Below are 16,199 nucleotides of genomic sequence, written 5' to 3' on the forward strand. Positions count from 1 at the left end.
ATAAAGCGGCAAGCTGTTCCATAATTTAGGTGCGGCAACCGCAAACGCACGAATCCCCTCTAGATTTCAACTTAGACCGAGGAACAGCAAGAGGTTTCTGTGATTGAGATCGTAAGGATCTCATTGTCCTTTGTTCCTTGATTAGATCAGCAATATAAGATGGAGCTAAACCGTGTAGCGATTTAAAAACAAATAATAAAATTTTATAGTTAATCCTAAGAGAAATGGGCAACCAATGCAATGCTTTCAACACCGGGGTAATGTGATCTGATTTACGCGTGCCTGTGAGCAATCTTGCAGATGCATTTTGGACCATCTGCAATCTGTCTAAAACTTTATTTTAAGTGCCATAATATAATGAGTTACAATAATCTAATCGTGAGAAGATGAACGCATGAATAACTTTTTCAAGATCTTTCTGCGATAAAAAAGGCTTAATCTTAGAAATCATCCTCAGTTTAAAAAAACTCTTCCTGACGATTTCATTTATCTGCTTGTCAAATTTAAGTGCGCTATCAAAAATCATCCCCAATTTGAAAGCATTATCAAGTTCAGAGGGACCAAAGAGAATCAATTCCGTTTTCGATTCATTTAGGCTCAAAAAGTTCATAGACATCCATGCCTTGACATCATTAAGACAAGCCAGCAATCTTTCCATGGCAGTGTAATCACTTGACTTAAATGGTACGTATAGTTGAGTATCGTCTGCGTAATAGTGAAAGGACACACTGTATTTACGCAGGATCGAACCTAAAGGGAGCATATAGAGTGAGAAGAGGAGTGGTGCTAAAACAGACCCTTGAGGAATACCACGTGATAAAGGTGATGAAATTGATGTACACTCACCCAAACAAACAGAAAAACTTCTATTTAACAGATAGGACTTAAACCAGTTTAGGGCATTTCCAGAGATGCCTGCCCAAGTTTCAAGTCGGGAAATGAGAATTTGATGATCAATTATGTCAAACGCTGTTGTGAGGTCTAAAAGCAAAAGTGCAAGAATGAGGAACATGCATTAAATATGTATATAGGATAAATTTTGATTTCATATTGGCTTTAATAAAACAAGCATGTGCGGACATGTGTAAGCATTTTTGGGTGATGCAAATATTGTAAAAAATGTTTTGAATTGAATAATTTTGAACTGACTCGTAGAAATGAATCACACTTTCCAACTCCAGCACCATTTATTGTACAAAAGTTTAAATTAGACATTTAAAACATCCCTGTTTTAATAATTACAAAACTGACACGCTATATAAGAAATTTGTTGTCCTAGTAAAATGGGGTATCATAACAATTTTGGTAACATAATGTTGGAAACATTCCTCAGAGATTTTGGTCCATGTTGTCATGATAGCATCACGCAGTTGCTGCAGATTTGCCGGCTGCACATCAATGATGCCAATCTCCCGTTCCACCACATCCCAAAGGTGCTCTATTGGATTGAGATCTGGTGACTGTGGAGGCCATTTGAGTAAAGTGAACTCATTGTCATGTTCAAGAAACCAGTATGAGATGATTTGAGCTTTGTGACATGGTGCATTATCCTGCTGGAAGTAGCCATCAGAAGATGAGTACACTTTAGTCATAAAGGGATGGACATGGTCAGAAACAATACTCAGGTAGGCTGTGGCGTTTAAACGATGCTCAATTGGTACTAAGGGGCCCAAAATGTGCCAAGAAAATATCCCCCACACCATTACACCACCACCAGCCTGAACCGTTGAGACAAAGCAGGATGGATCCATGCTTTTGTGTGCTTTACGCCAAATTCTGACCCTACCATCTGAATGTCACAGGAGAAATCGAGACTTATCAGACCAGGCAATGTTTTTCAATCTTCTATTGTCCAATTTTGGTGAGCCTGTGCGAATCCTGTTTCCTGTTCTTAGCTGACAGGAGCGGCACCCGGTGTGGTCTTCTGCTGCTGTAGCCCATCTGTTTCAGGGTTCGACGTGTTGTGCGTTCAGAGATGGTATTCTGCATACCTTTGTTGTAACGAGTGGTTATTTGAGTTACTGTTGCCTTTCTATCATCTCTAACCAGTCTGCCCATTCTCCTCTGACCTCTGACATTAACAAGGCATTTTTGTCCACACAACTTCCGCTCACTGGATATTTTCTCTTTTTCAGACCATTCTCTGTAAACCCTAGAGATGGTTGTGCGTGAAAATCCCAGTAGATCAGCAGTTTTTGAAATACTCAGACCAGCCCATCTGGCACCAACAACCATTCCACTTTCAAAGTCACTTAAATCCCCTTTCTTCCCCATTCTGATGCTCGGTTTGAACTTCAGCAAGTCATCTTCACCACATCTAGATGCCTAAATGCATTGAGTTGCTGCCATGTGATTGGCTGATTAGCAATTTGTGTTACCAAGCAATTGAACAGGTGTACAGCAACTGAAAGTGGCCGGTGAGTGTATCTTGAATATTTCATATGCAGCCCAGCCCTACTGCAAATGATGTCGTACATTTGAGGATTTGTGTTCTTTAGTTTGTGTTTTATGTTCTTGCAGGCTTGCAGACCATTTAAGTCTGTGTTGATGAAAGTCTCATTCGTCATATTTATGTTCCGTTTCTAAAAATAACCCAGAATGGTTCTCGCTTGAATGAATTTGTGTGTGCGTTTATAAGTTTATGCCATTATCCGTATGCGCCGGAGAGATAAAATGTATCCACCTGAGTGTGTTCCAGAGAGCCACTGCGGCACACGCACTCCATCGCCTTATTTATAACCAAGTTTTTCCACCTCATCATATTTCAAACTGTCACGTTATGGATTTTAATTTTTATTTCGAGTGCTAAACGCCGGACAAACAGATGCGCTGAGAGATAGAAAGGCGGACGGAGAGAGAGAGAGAGAGATGGAGAGCGAAGCATTTGAGCGACGTTCACGTCCTCTGAATGTGAGGAATTATTGCTGTATAATAGCATCCTCTCCTCACATAAGTCACAGAAGATAGTGATCTCTCTTTTCTCTTGCGCTGTTTCTCAGGCTTCTGGCCGCTGTGTTCATGTGTGCCGTATGTCTAATGTATGTTGTTGTGTGCTTTCAGATGGTATCAGTGTAACAGGTCTGCCCGTCTCCAGCCCACTGCGGCAGGTCCTAAAGCCACGCCCTGAAAATAAACCAGTCGGCACTGACGCAAGCAAGAACGAATTCAATCACGTCAAGGTAGGAATTCTGTCCTTGAGCTAAATGCACTTTATGTTTTTGCTAATGCTGTGCTCTAGAGCCATGGTGCACTTGATTGCTGTAGAACACTTGTTAGTGCACTAGCTAGGTGTGATGCTGTTTTAATGGTTACTTGGGTTCTAATTATGACATCACATTGGAATGCTCCGTCCACTTTCAGGTCTCATTGTGAATCAGTCTTATACTTATTCTCTGTGTAGAGCATATCAGATTTTTTTTCTGATTGGCCTTTATTTGTTGAATAATGTGTTTTTTCCCTGGATTGAAGATTGTTTCTCCCTTACATCAGTCTGTAGTGAGCAGGGGTATCTTTAATTGGAGTGTCTATTTACACATTGCCTTGTTGGCAAAGGCTATTTACACTAACTCCGCCCACCAACATGTGATTGGGATAGTCAACACTCCAAAAAGACGGTCGTTCAACGTCAGTTTCAGTGGCGTAGATGGTCAGATACTTGCTTTTTGACGTGATCGACCCGAGTTCTAAGCCGTCTTTTGTCTAACTTTTTTTCTCCCTTTTCAAATCTCATATCGCATCGGAAAGGCATTTATTTTCAATAAAAATGAAGGAAATAATCTAAAAGTTGAAAATGAAGTATCGGGTAGGTGTAGGGAGGGCTTTATTGTCCCAATAAGGTGGCATCTGGCATCCATTTAATAGCCTGATTTGAATTAAAACTATAATTTACACTCAATACGTTATTATTGCGTACTGTTTTATAATGTACTACAATACTGAGGTAAGATAATTGCCACTATTTGCAATAAGTAGTATAAATAGCACAAAATATTGCTATTTTAACATAGTGTAAATAGAATCTATAGCTATTTGCACTTAGTGTAAATAGCATCTCTCGCTAAGAAAATATGCTATTTGCACTTAGTGTAAATAAAATCTAATTGCTATTTACACTTGGTGCAAATTGCCGCTGCCATCTTTAATTTGGTCTCTCTGTCCATGGTGCTGAAGTTTTGTGTGTGTCTCTGTCCATGGTGCTGAAGTCCGTAATAATTTTTGCAGAAGTCAGATTTGAGTTGACCTGTTGGTGAGATCTCAGTCTTATGAGCTCAACTTTATTCTTTTTTTATTGAGCAGATAGAGATTTTCTTTCCTGAGTAGTCCATTGTTCATTTCGCAGTATATAAAGGGCAAGAATCCCACTGGCATTCATGTTTGTGAATATAAACATTGAGACTGCTGCTGGATGAAGACAATATTTTTGTATTTATTTTATTTTTTGTTTGTTTAAACAAAATAAATATAAATCAATTTATTTTGATTTTATTTTGATTTAATTGTATTTTTAAATTTTATTATTTTGTGTGTGTTGCTTTATTTATATCAATCCAATTGTTTGTATTTTATTTAATATTTATTTTGTTTTGTTTTATTTATATATTTAACTTTTTTATTTTATTATATTTGTAAAGTCAAAAATCACATTTTTATTTTTTCTGTGTTTTTTATATTTAAAAAAAATACTGGTCAGGGGAAGTGCTATAATCAATTCAAAATGTAATGGAGGAATGGACCATCATCTGAAGGATTGTTCACACTGACGGTGATCTGCAGTGGCAGTAAGACAGGTGGTCATTCATTTTCAAATTTCTGGCAACCTGAGTGCCCTGCAAAAACAATTTTCTTTGTATTGTAAAACAAGCAACATGGCATATGATAATAAATCTTTCTAAGAGAGAGCTCTAACTAAAGTTAATGAGATTTATGCTTAAAATACACAGCAAAGACAAAATAAACTTAATTCAAAAAGGAAACATGTTTATTTTGTCTCACCTCATTAGCAAATAGTTTTTTTTCCTTGTTTAAAGTCTAAACTAATTTCCGCTTGGATGCTAATTTTAGGATGCGTGAAAACTAATTTGTTGTTGAATTAAATTACATATGATTTTACATACAGTACACCTCATTTGTGATCAGATTTTTAAAAGCTATTCGCAGCTGTGCAGCACACCAGCAACATCGGGACGTCCAGCCTCAGGTACGCCCAGTAGCGACCCGCCGTCCTCCAGTGGCAAAATCACTGTCAGTGTGAACGGGGCATGAAACTGACAATCCATCTACCTCCATCCCTCCTGTCATCACTGCATAATTCAGTGCCATTTTCGGCAGAAAGAAAGAGTTTGAGGACACCGGGGTTAGAGAATACAGATGCATCCTGAATGGGAACGAGACGAACAGGGAAGCTAGAGTAAGTAATGAGAGGAGGAAGTGTTGAGTGACAGGACACATCAACGCTGCAGGATATATCCCAGCCTGAGACACTCTTGAGTGTTTGAAACCAGACGAGCTGAAGGTAATCATTCTGCCGCCTGACTGACACCGTCCGACTGAGACTCACAACAGGAAGTGTCTTTACTCACTTCCCCTCTCATAACCCTATCAGCACCGTCCACTGAGAGAGAGAGTGACAGTGTCCCGGCCCTCACTATCTCCAAACCCCCAAACGGCTTAGCAGTGAAGAGAAGTCTCCAGCTCAGCTGTTTCCAGTGCAGTCTTTCTTTCTTCTTGTCCTGGCAGGGACTGAGGAGTGATAAAGTAGACAGAGAGAATCTGGTCTGCTCTGCTGGGCAGGCCGAGCACAATAAGAGATGGGGTTGAAGCTGTTGGAGAGGGAAGATTAGGGTCAGATACCTGAGAGAGAGAGAGAGAGAGAGAGTGTGCTTGTGTGTGCTCCAGAGGGGAGATGATTTGCTGCTCAAGAAACATGGCTTACTATTATCAGTATTGAAAATAGTTGGCACGTAATATTTTTGTGGAAAATGTGATGATAGAAATGTTTCAGGATTCTTTGATGAATAGAAAATCAAAAAGGACAGCATTATTTAAAATAGAAATCTTTTTGTAACATTACATGCCTTTTATTGTCACTTTTGATTAATTGTATGTATTAAAATTATTAATTTATTTTAAAAAAAATCTTTCTAACCCTGAACTTTTGAACAGTAGTGTATGCTTAACTGCATCTCTGTTTTTTATTTTTTTCCCCACATATTGAGAAATTAACAAAATTATTATTGTTACACTTACTTTTCTTTAAATGTGTTTCTTCCACTTTGAGCACTTTTATATCATAGGGTTTATTTTATAACAATTAGGAGGATTTTTTTTTTCTTTTTCATTATATGAATCTCACACAAAGACAAGTTGTCTTTATTTAATTTTTGATTATTTTCTAAATGTATTTTATGTGTAGATTTTATAATTCTACCCAAATATTCTTTTAAACTATGGAAAAAAAAAATATAAATATAATATATATATATATATATATATATATATATATATATATATATATATATATATATATATATATATATATATATATATATATATATACTTTTTACATTTAAAACAAATCTAAACAAACTGATCTAAACATTTAGAAATTATCTGAACAAATAAAACTGATCTAATTTAAACAAATAGTTAATCATAAATAATTTCAGTTTTTAATTTATGAAATGATTTTATATAATTTATCAAAATTGATTGGCTGACACCTCTAAAAATATTTTAATATTGCTAATGCTAATACTAATATAGTTTGTATACTTTTTTACCAAAAAGACAACAGTGTGAGCGAAGAGCTTGAGATAAAGTTTGAGAAGTGATGTGTGAAAAAAAAACGAATGAAGACAAATGAGGCTAAATATCATTTGTGAACAGAATATTTTATTATGTCTCAGAAAAGTGTGAAAGTAGTATTTAATTGGGTGTATTTAGGATACATAAATGCAAGCTTTAAAATTACCCTCAGCAAGACAAATGAGTTGACCAGAAAAAAAAGTTAAAAATTACAAGTCATTTGTGAACTTTGTGAACAATGGATAAGAAACACCATCTTATTGAAACATCTTTTCATCTTATTGTGTATTTCCTTTAAAGCCATATGAGGTGTTACATTCACAAAAATAGCTGTTGGATCCATTTCCAGAAGTGCCAAAACTGGGTTCGGCTTGTTCCAGCACAAATAATAATGTACAACCTCCAAATTCAGATTGTATCAGAAGTGATTTAAAGGGATAGTTCACCCAAAAACGAAAATGAAAATTTGCTGAAAATGTGCTCACCCTCAGGTCATCCAAGTTGTAAATGAGTTTGTTTCTTCATCTGAACAATTTTTGAGAAATTAATCTTTGTATCACTTGCTCTCCAATGGATCCTCTGCAGTAAATGGGTGCCGTCAGAATGAGAGTCCAAACAGATGATAAAAACATCACAAGTAATCTACAAGCTGCGTGTTTCTAATATATCCATAATCAAGATGTTTTTAACCTCAAACAATGTTTCCGGCTAAAAGACATATCTATCCGTAATATTGCTTTCTCCAGTGAAAAAGTTGTCTTGTCTGAATCAGTAAAGAAATATGCACAGATCAAGCACCATTTTTTTTTTAATTTTTTTTTTTTTACTGGATAAAGCGTTATTACACTCTCAGAAATAAAGGTACAAAAACTGTCACTGGGGCAGTACCTATTAGGTTCAAATATGTACACTTTAAGTACCTTTAAGGTACCAAAATAGACCCTTTAGGTACAAACATGTACCTTTTGAAAAGGTACCGCCCAAGTGACAGCTTTTGTACCTTTATTTCTGAGTGTGTAGGGATTATGGACTGATATTTTGGCCAGAAGTGACCATTTAAAGTTAATACACCTTGATAAATTTGTTTATTAAAAACATGCAGCTTACAAGACATTAATTGCTGGACTGAAGTGGTGTGGATTACTTGTGGATTATTGTGATGTTTTTATCAGCTGTTTGGATTCTCATTCTGACGGCACCCATTCACTGCAGAGCATCCATTGGTGAGCAGGTGATGTAATGCTATATTTCTCCAAATTTTTTCAGATGAACAAACAACTGGGTGAACTGTTCCTTTGATTTGTTGGAAAGTGGTGTTTGATTCACCGTTTTACTCATGGTTGCATCTCTTTATCTCTTAAACGCAAGCTGTACAGAATGCCACATGCATCTGTCTGCTGTCAAAGCATCGCAAGAGATGCAAAGAATGCACGCTGCTCGCCAAGGGCAATTTCTTCGAAGACAAACAGCAGTGATTCAGTGGAATGTATGTCATTCACAAACTTCTTCACATTCACTGCTCACTGCATGTTTGTTCATTGATTATTTTGGCTGAATTGATGGTGCTTTACAACTAAGGATGCTGTGCACTTACTCTGTTTAACATAAATGAATCATGTTAAACATGAAATGAGTCGTTTCCCATTTCCAAGTTGGATTTAGACTCTCACACTCTTTCTCCCTTTTCGATCTCTTTTTTTTAAAGGATGTTTTCCTCCGTCTGCATTTTCCCAGTGTTTCGTCCTCAGGTTTCGAAATTTGAAAAACAGCACAAGCAATTTCGTCATTGTTTCTTCGGCCAGACGATGAAGAAGTATTTTAATAATTCCTCAGATGGTGCTGGAGGGAGAGCGAATCGATACGAGATCTGATATGAGTTCAGTTCAGTAGATTAATGACTGGTTTTCTGCCGGTATGGAAACGGATCATCACATGTGACCCCTGACGGCTCCTACGTGCGAATGTGTACGTTATGGCACAATTTGCTCGTGACAGATCCTGCCGGGCACAAACTCTTAAATTAAGCTGTTTGGTTTCGACACGCTCCCCTGCGTTTGTGAGTTTGCAGTCATATAAGCTCACACACGCATTGTATATTTCATCATTTAGCCTCGTGATTAGTTTGTTTACTTGTTTTGTGCATGTAAAGGAAATGAAAAGCACTCTTTTTCCCATCAGCGGCTGATATCCAGAGCCGCTTTATTGAAGATGAGCAGGAACGTTAAAAGTAAATGATCATCAGGGTTTATGAAGTCTGCCATGCTGCTTTGGCTATCCGTCTTCACACACGCATAGATTTGCACAACTTTTTTTACTTTAGCAACTGCTTTTGTTGTGGCGGTAGGTTGGTTTGATTACTTCTGATTAAATCAACCCATAATGCAGGATCTAGGTGTTCATATCTATGCACAGATGTAGCGTGTTAATTCAGAAATCACAGAAACCTTTCTTTCTTTAAAGTTTAAAAAAAGTCATACATTAATGATATGAATGAGAACACATAATTGTTCTCCTTCCCTTCAGACCGGTGTGTCTTTAAATTAAAGCTCTGAAGACCAAACACGTTAGTGATGTGAGGAGATATTTTCACCACAGACTCCAGATATGAGTCACACAGCACCGGGAGGCTTTCCAGCACTATGTAGCAATACTTTGGGTCCCTAGAAGTGAGCTAATTTTGGCAAAATCTCTCAATGGGGATGTTATGAAGGTAAAAATGATTTGATTTGATCAATTTGATGTTTCCTTTCTGAATAAAAGTTGAATTTCTTTAAAAAAAAAAAAAAAAAAATTACTGACTCCAAACTTATGAATAGCAGCGTACATCAAAAAATCAAGAAATATTTGTTTCCCTGTAAAATAAGCCTTGTAAAGTAAAAAAGAAGTAGACTCTCCCACCTGTTTTCCTCTTGTCCTGCACCTCTCATTCTCATTGGGTCCAGTTTGAGATGATTCACTCTCACTGTGTGGGTCTGAGAGGAGCAGCTGGGGCATCAGGAGGCTCAAGGGGCAGTTAAATGCTGTGAAGAGGCAAGTGATGTGATCACTTAGTGGAGACTGGAGAGAGGGAAGATCTGTATCAGCAGCTGGAGTCGTGCCCGAGTCTGAGTGTATGTGTGTGTGTCTGGCAGCTCATCTGTGAGATGATGTATGGCATGTATTCTGTAGCTCTGACTACTGTGTAAGCACTTTCAGCAGCCAACCGCAGGGAAACACACACACACACTCTCACGTACACACACACAGGCGCGTACAAGATGCACTACGCTTCAACCTTCTATCAATAGCGCAAAAAGTATGCATTTGGCGTGAGTCTGTGTATGCGCTTTGACTCCAAAACCCTTCGAAATCAAAACCCTTAGTGGACCAGATTGGAAAATGAAGCAGGTTTACAAACCAGTGAGAAGTGAGATTAAATGCACGTTTATTTAGCAGTTACGCATGTGTGAGTGTGAATGCAACTCAGTCTTTTCTAAAGATCATCTTAGCAGGACAGATACTCATAAACAAGATATGACCTTTACAAATGAAAGGAGATTTAATTTAAAAATGAATATGAAATCAAAACTGATCGTTAACATTCTCAACAAACAACTCTGGTCTGGTCTTATTGTGCATGATTTATCAGTCTGTGTTATTCTAAAGTAATATATAATCTCTCAAAGAACAATAATAATATATAGCTGATATAATTAAAAATATTTAACAAAATATTCAGATTCATGTTTAAAAATGTACATTTTGCGACCCTAACTCATATGTTGTTAATGTTTCATGTTCTCAATTTTCTCTAAAATAATGTTGAATCCATTAATATTAGTTAATAGAATATCACAACATTTATTAATCTTGGCTACATTTACTTTCTTCTGGTTAACTGAACAGAAATTGACCCGATAACAGGACATGTTTTCACAGTGAAATCTGCCGTTAACTGTTTTTCAGAGGCTTGTTGTTGTTGAGTTTAAAGTAAAAAAATTAAAGTGAAGGAAAAAAAAATAAATAAATAAATATATATATATATATATATATCAAAATATGAATTTATGCATCTAAACATTTATTACGTGAAATTGTATCTAACTGTGTGTAGAAGCTAAAAGAAAAGCCTATTTTGACAGTCTGATCCACACTCATGCTACTACAGCTGTTTCTTGGGAATTGTCCTAGCGCAGAGTGGTTTTTCCTCTTCGATAATCAGATGGTGAGAGTACAGCCTCTTCATAAGCCCAAGAGTCTCTCTGATATCTGTTAAACACCATCAGCTTAACCAATCCAGGGCCAAAGGACAGAGCCAGATATCACTGCTAACAACATAAGCATTTTTCATTATGAACTACAATTTCAACCAATGATAAAGTAGCACAACTTAGAGTGATTTACTACATTTTTAATGGCAAAACAACTAAAACTAAATATTATCAGCACTAATACTAGCGATGCTTTCCTTTACAAACACCACTTAGTATAAACCATTAATTTCAGCTGTAAAAAACAAGCAAACAAACAAAAAAAAACATTCAGATGGTTGGTTCATTAGGTTTCCAATTGTGTAGTCTTTTGAAATAAGAGTTTGTTGTACTATGAAAACATACTGTTTTAATGTAAGCCCAAAAATTGCTTTCCACTAAAGAACATTTACTGAATGACATCTGAATTTATGATTTATGATTTATTATTTGATGTCTCATGTGGTGATATGCTAGAATGCTGTTGCTCATCATTTCATGTTTAAATAGTGTTTCCTTAAATCACATTAACAAAAAACACACTGCTTGCTTTTAAAATTCAGAGAGAGGTAGCGGGGAAAAAAACATTTTAACTTTTTCTTTGGGACAGAAACCTGACTAACATAAATGAACCTCAAGGGGACAAAAATAATGAATTGCTAAAAAAAAAAAAGGCATACATGTGCATCTCAATAAATTATAATGTCATGGAAAAGTTCATTTATTTCAGTAATTCAACTCAAATTGTGAAACTCGTGTATTAAATAAATTCAGTGCACACAGACTGAAGTAGTTTAAGTCTTTGGTTCTTTTAATTGTGATGATTTAGGCTCACATTTAACAAAAACCCATCAATTCACTATCTCAACAAATTAGAATACTTCATAAGACCAATAAAATAAATATTTTTAGTGAATTGTTGGCCTTCTGGAAAGTATGTTCATTTACTGTATATGCACTCAATACTTGGTAGGGGCTTCTTTTGCTTTAATTACTGCCTCAATTCGGCGTGGCATGGAGGTGATCAGTTTGTGGCACTGCTGAGGTGGTATGGAAGCCCAGGTTTCTTTGACAGTGGCCTTCAGCTCATCTGCATTGTTGGGTCTGGTGTCTCTCATCTTCCTCTTGACAATACCCCATAGATTCTCTATGGGGTTCAGGTCAGGCGAGTTTGCTGGCCAGTCAAGCACAGTAACACTATGGTCATTAAACCAGCTTTTGGTACCTTTGGCAGTGTGGGCAGGTGCTAAGTCCTGCTGGAAAATGAAATCAGCATCTCCATAAAGCTTGTCAGCAGAAGGAAGCATGAAATGCTCTAGAATCTCCTGGTAGATGGCCGTGTTGACTGTGGACTTCAGAAAACACAGTGGACCAACACCAGCAGATGACATGGCAGCCCAAATCATCACAGAGTGTGGAAACTTCACACTGGACTTCAAGCAACATGGATTCTGTGCCTCTCCACTCTTCCTCCAGACTCTGGGACCTTGATTTTCAAATGAAATGCAAAATTTACTTTCATCTGAAAAGAGGACTTTGGACCACTGAGCAACAGTCCAGTTCTTTTTTTCCACAGCCCAGGTAAGACGCTTCTGACGTTGTCTCTGGTTCAGAAGTGGCTTGGAAGCCCTTTTCCTGAAGACGTCTGAGCGTGGTGACTCCTGATGCACTGACTCCAGCTTCAGTTCTCTCCTTGTGAAGCTCTCACAAGTGTTTGAATCGGCTTTGCTTGACAGTATTCTCAAGCATGCGGTCATCCCTGTTGCTTGTGCACCTTTTCCTACTCAAATTCAGTCAACTTTGCATTTAATATGCTTTGATACAGCACTCTGTAAACAGCCACACCTTTCAGTAATGACCCTCTGTGACTTACCCTCTTTGTGGAGGGCGTCAATGTTCGTCTTCTGGATCATTGCCAAGTCAGCAGTCTTCTCCATTATTATGGTTTCAAAGAACAAGAGATACCCGGAATTTATACTGTAAAGATGGTCATTAATTGAAACTCAAATGTAAATATTCTAATATTTTGAGATACTGATTTTTGACTTTCATGAGCTACAAGCTCTAATCAAATTTAAAACAAAAAAACTTTTGAAATGTTTTACTTTACATGCAATGAATCTAAAATATATGAAATTTTCACTTTTTGAAATAACTTTTTCATGACATTCTAATTTATTGAGATGCACCTGTATGCCTACTCGCATTTCTGTTTTAGCCAATCAAGAGACGGAAGGCCATTTAAGACAGACGTTAAACGAAAACTAAAAGCGTTGGGTCTGAAAATAAACAGTGAAACTACACCGAGACTCTGAGTGCACCATCTGCATCTCCATGGAAATGCTAGCAACACTGTGCAGTGCTGCAGTGTGTGTGTGTGTGTGTGTGTGTGTGTGTGTGTACTGTATGAGTACACGGTTTTATTTAGAACTAGTTTTGTGGGGTTTTGTGTGTTAGAAAGTTCACACACACAGTTGTGTATTTGTGTGTATTTATTTGTTTGTTTCAACTTTTATGTGCCTACAGTGGCACAAAGCACACAATTGTATCTTAGCAACTGGTGAGGGTGGCATTTTCATAGTTTTATATGGGTGGCATCGGCCCTCAAGAAATGAAACACACATTTAATGAGATAAAAAGGTTGTGTATCATGAAATAAAATATAAATAAAATAAAATTATTGAGTTGCACCCAATAGAAAACATACAGCACAAGCAGTGTAGTCCGATTCACAATGAATTGAGCTGATTCTTTTAATGAATTATTTAAAATAAAAACATATTATTTTAAATGCAAGTATATACTGTATGTTAGAATGAAACATTTAAAAAAGAGTGTATAGAGTGATGAATATATATAGATATCATAGCTGATTGTGGCTTTGAGTGTATTTTTATGCCGTGTGCGTCTCAGTCCATGTGTGTAATCTGGCCAACCAGACCGAACAGATTTCCATATGCTTACACACACACACACTCAGTCATGCGTGTGTGTGATTTGATGGATGGCTCAGTCTGGCTTGTTTGTGTTTTACATGGATGCCAGCGTGTGTGTGTTGTGCATGAACAGCTGGTTTCTTGGCTGTCAGTGTGTCACAATGTGTGTAGAACAGCAGACTGTCACTGAGACACCGGTTTGAATATGCTTGGTTTGCTTCATCACTATTATTATTACTCATTGTTAGGGTTAACATTTGAAACCCGTATTTGAAACAGCTAACTCTAATGCCCTGTTCACACACCACCGAACTGTATTGTAGTTTCTAGCAGACGTTTCTGCTTTAGACTTAAGGAGTTTTATTTAGAATGTTTTTTTATTCAGCAAGGATACATTTAAACTGATCAAAAGCAACAGTAAATACTTTTATAATGCTACAAAAGATTTTTTGAAATCTGTGCATTTTGGAAATTTCTAATAATTAGAATCCTGAAAAAGCAGCAAATAAGCATGATCTCTGAAGTATGTTGGCCCAGTATTGCACAACACAACGGAAACAAGCTACAACACAACAAAATTAGCACAACACAGCGAAAACAAGCCACTAAACAGCGAAATCTCCACAACACAATGGAAACAAGAATTCCAGAATCGGATACTTAGGAATCGGATGATACTTGTCAAATTAAAATTTTGATTCCACCTATCGATTCCTATGCACTTTTTTTTTTCTTCATCTGTGAGGACCAGACGTAGCGATCTGCCAGGACCTTGCTCGCTAATCTAAGTGCTCCAAAGTTGGGCTACATTTGTGATCAGAAGCCTAAAAAGCTAAGTATATTATCTGTGATAGCTAAACATGTTGCAAGAGAGCCACAACCAGCATGACAAAACACTTTAATTTAATAGATCATTAAAGATTGCGAACACGATTCAAACACCAACTTGATTCTATTCCTAAATTACAACGATTCATCAGTTTCATCTGTTTCATTCCTCAGCCCATGTGCGATCACAATGTTGTGATCACTTGGTTCGTCCGTGCAGCGTACGATCACACAAGTGTGCTTTGAACATTTAAGCTGCGTCCGCGCTGCCGCTGAACTGAAGAGAGCAGCTGTCATCTGTCATGAATGAAACACAATGGGTATTCAAACGATACCCAACTCTATACACAACACAACGAAACAAGTTGCAACACAATGGAAACAAGCTGCAACACAATGAAATTAGCACAACACAATGGAAACAAGCCACAACACAACAGGAACAAGCTGCAACACAATGGAAACAAGCTACAACAATGAAATTAGCGCAATACAACGGAAACAAGCCACAGCACAACAAAATTAGCGCAGCACAACGGAAACAAGCCACAGCACAACAAAATTAGCGCAACACAACAACAACAAGCTGCAACACAACGAAATTGTGTGCATTACTGGAGGATCATGTGACACTGAAGACTGGAAATTTGTGTTTTGTATGCTGGACACATCCACATTGGTCACTGGTCACTGACATTAGAAATCGGTAGCTTGAATTGACACTGAATTTCTTCTGGTAAACCTGCGTGTATCTCTGTTTGTGTGTGTGTGTGTGTGTCAGGGTAACCTGATGCCATAGAGACCTGCTTTTACAACATAAAGGTCACTAGAGACCAGTGTTGATAAACACATCTGATAACCTGCTGTTATCAGGATTTGACCACATGCACAAACACACACACACACACACACACACACACACACACGCACACACACGTATGTCTGTTCAGGCTATCTGAGAAATAGGCTGTAAAACATGAGAATTCACTTCTTTCCGGTCTTTCGTACACACTGTGTATGAAAGTGTTGATAAACACATCTGATAACCTGCTGTTATCAGGATCTGACCACATGCACAAACACACACACACGTCTGTTCAGGCTATCTGAGAAATAGGCTGTAAAACATGAGAATTCACTTCTTTTCGGTCTTTCGTACACACTGTATCCATAATATTCTTGATATAATACTATTGATATATGATATATATTATTATGCCATGGTCTGTCTGAATACTCGATTCTGATTGGCTAGCAGGTGTTGATTAAATTTGATTAACTGCACAGGTAGTTCCAGGTCAGTTTAATCACGTTCTATATTAATGCGCTTCCTATAAACATTGGTAACCATAGTAACATACAGTTACAGTTGAATAGTAATACAGACTAAAATAACCGTAAT

The 16,199-nt window shown here is 37.3% G+C and overlaps 1 protein-coding gene across 2 annotated transcripts in view; it reads left to right on the plus strand.

Annotated features, from left to right (window-relative positions):
- The window catches only part of trappc9 (trafficking protein particle complex subunit 9), a 224,263-nt gene that overhangs the window by 109,526 nt on the left and 98,538 nt on the right, over positions 1-16,199 (plus strand). For both annotated transcript variants that reach the window (XM_058753279.1, XM_058753280.1), the window contains one exon: positions 3,061-3,179. In XM_058753279.1, the coding sequence (XP_058609262.1) occupies positions 3,061-3,179 (119 nt within the window). The remainder of the gene's footprint in view (positions 1-3,060; positions 3,180-16,199) is intronic.

Source organism: Onychostoma macrolepis, chromosome 19 (genome assembly GCF_012432095.1).
Source record: "Onychostoma macrolepis isolate SWU-2019 chromosome 19, ASM1243209v1, whole genome shotgun sequence".
NCBI classification, from domain to species: domain Eukaryota; kingdom Metazoa; phylum Chordata; class Actinopteri; order Cypriniformes; family Cyprinidae; genus Onychostoma; species Onychostoma macrolepis.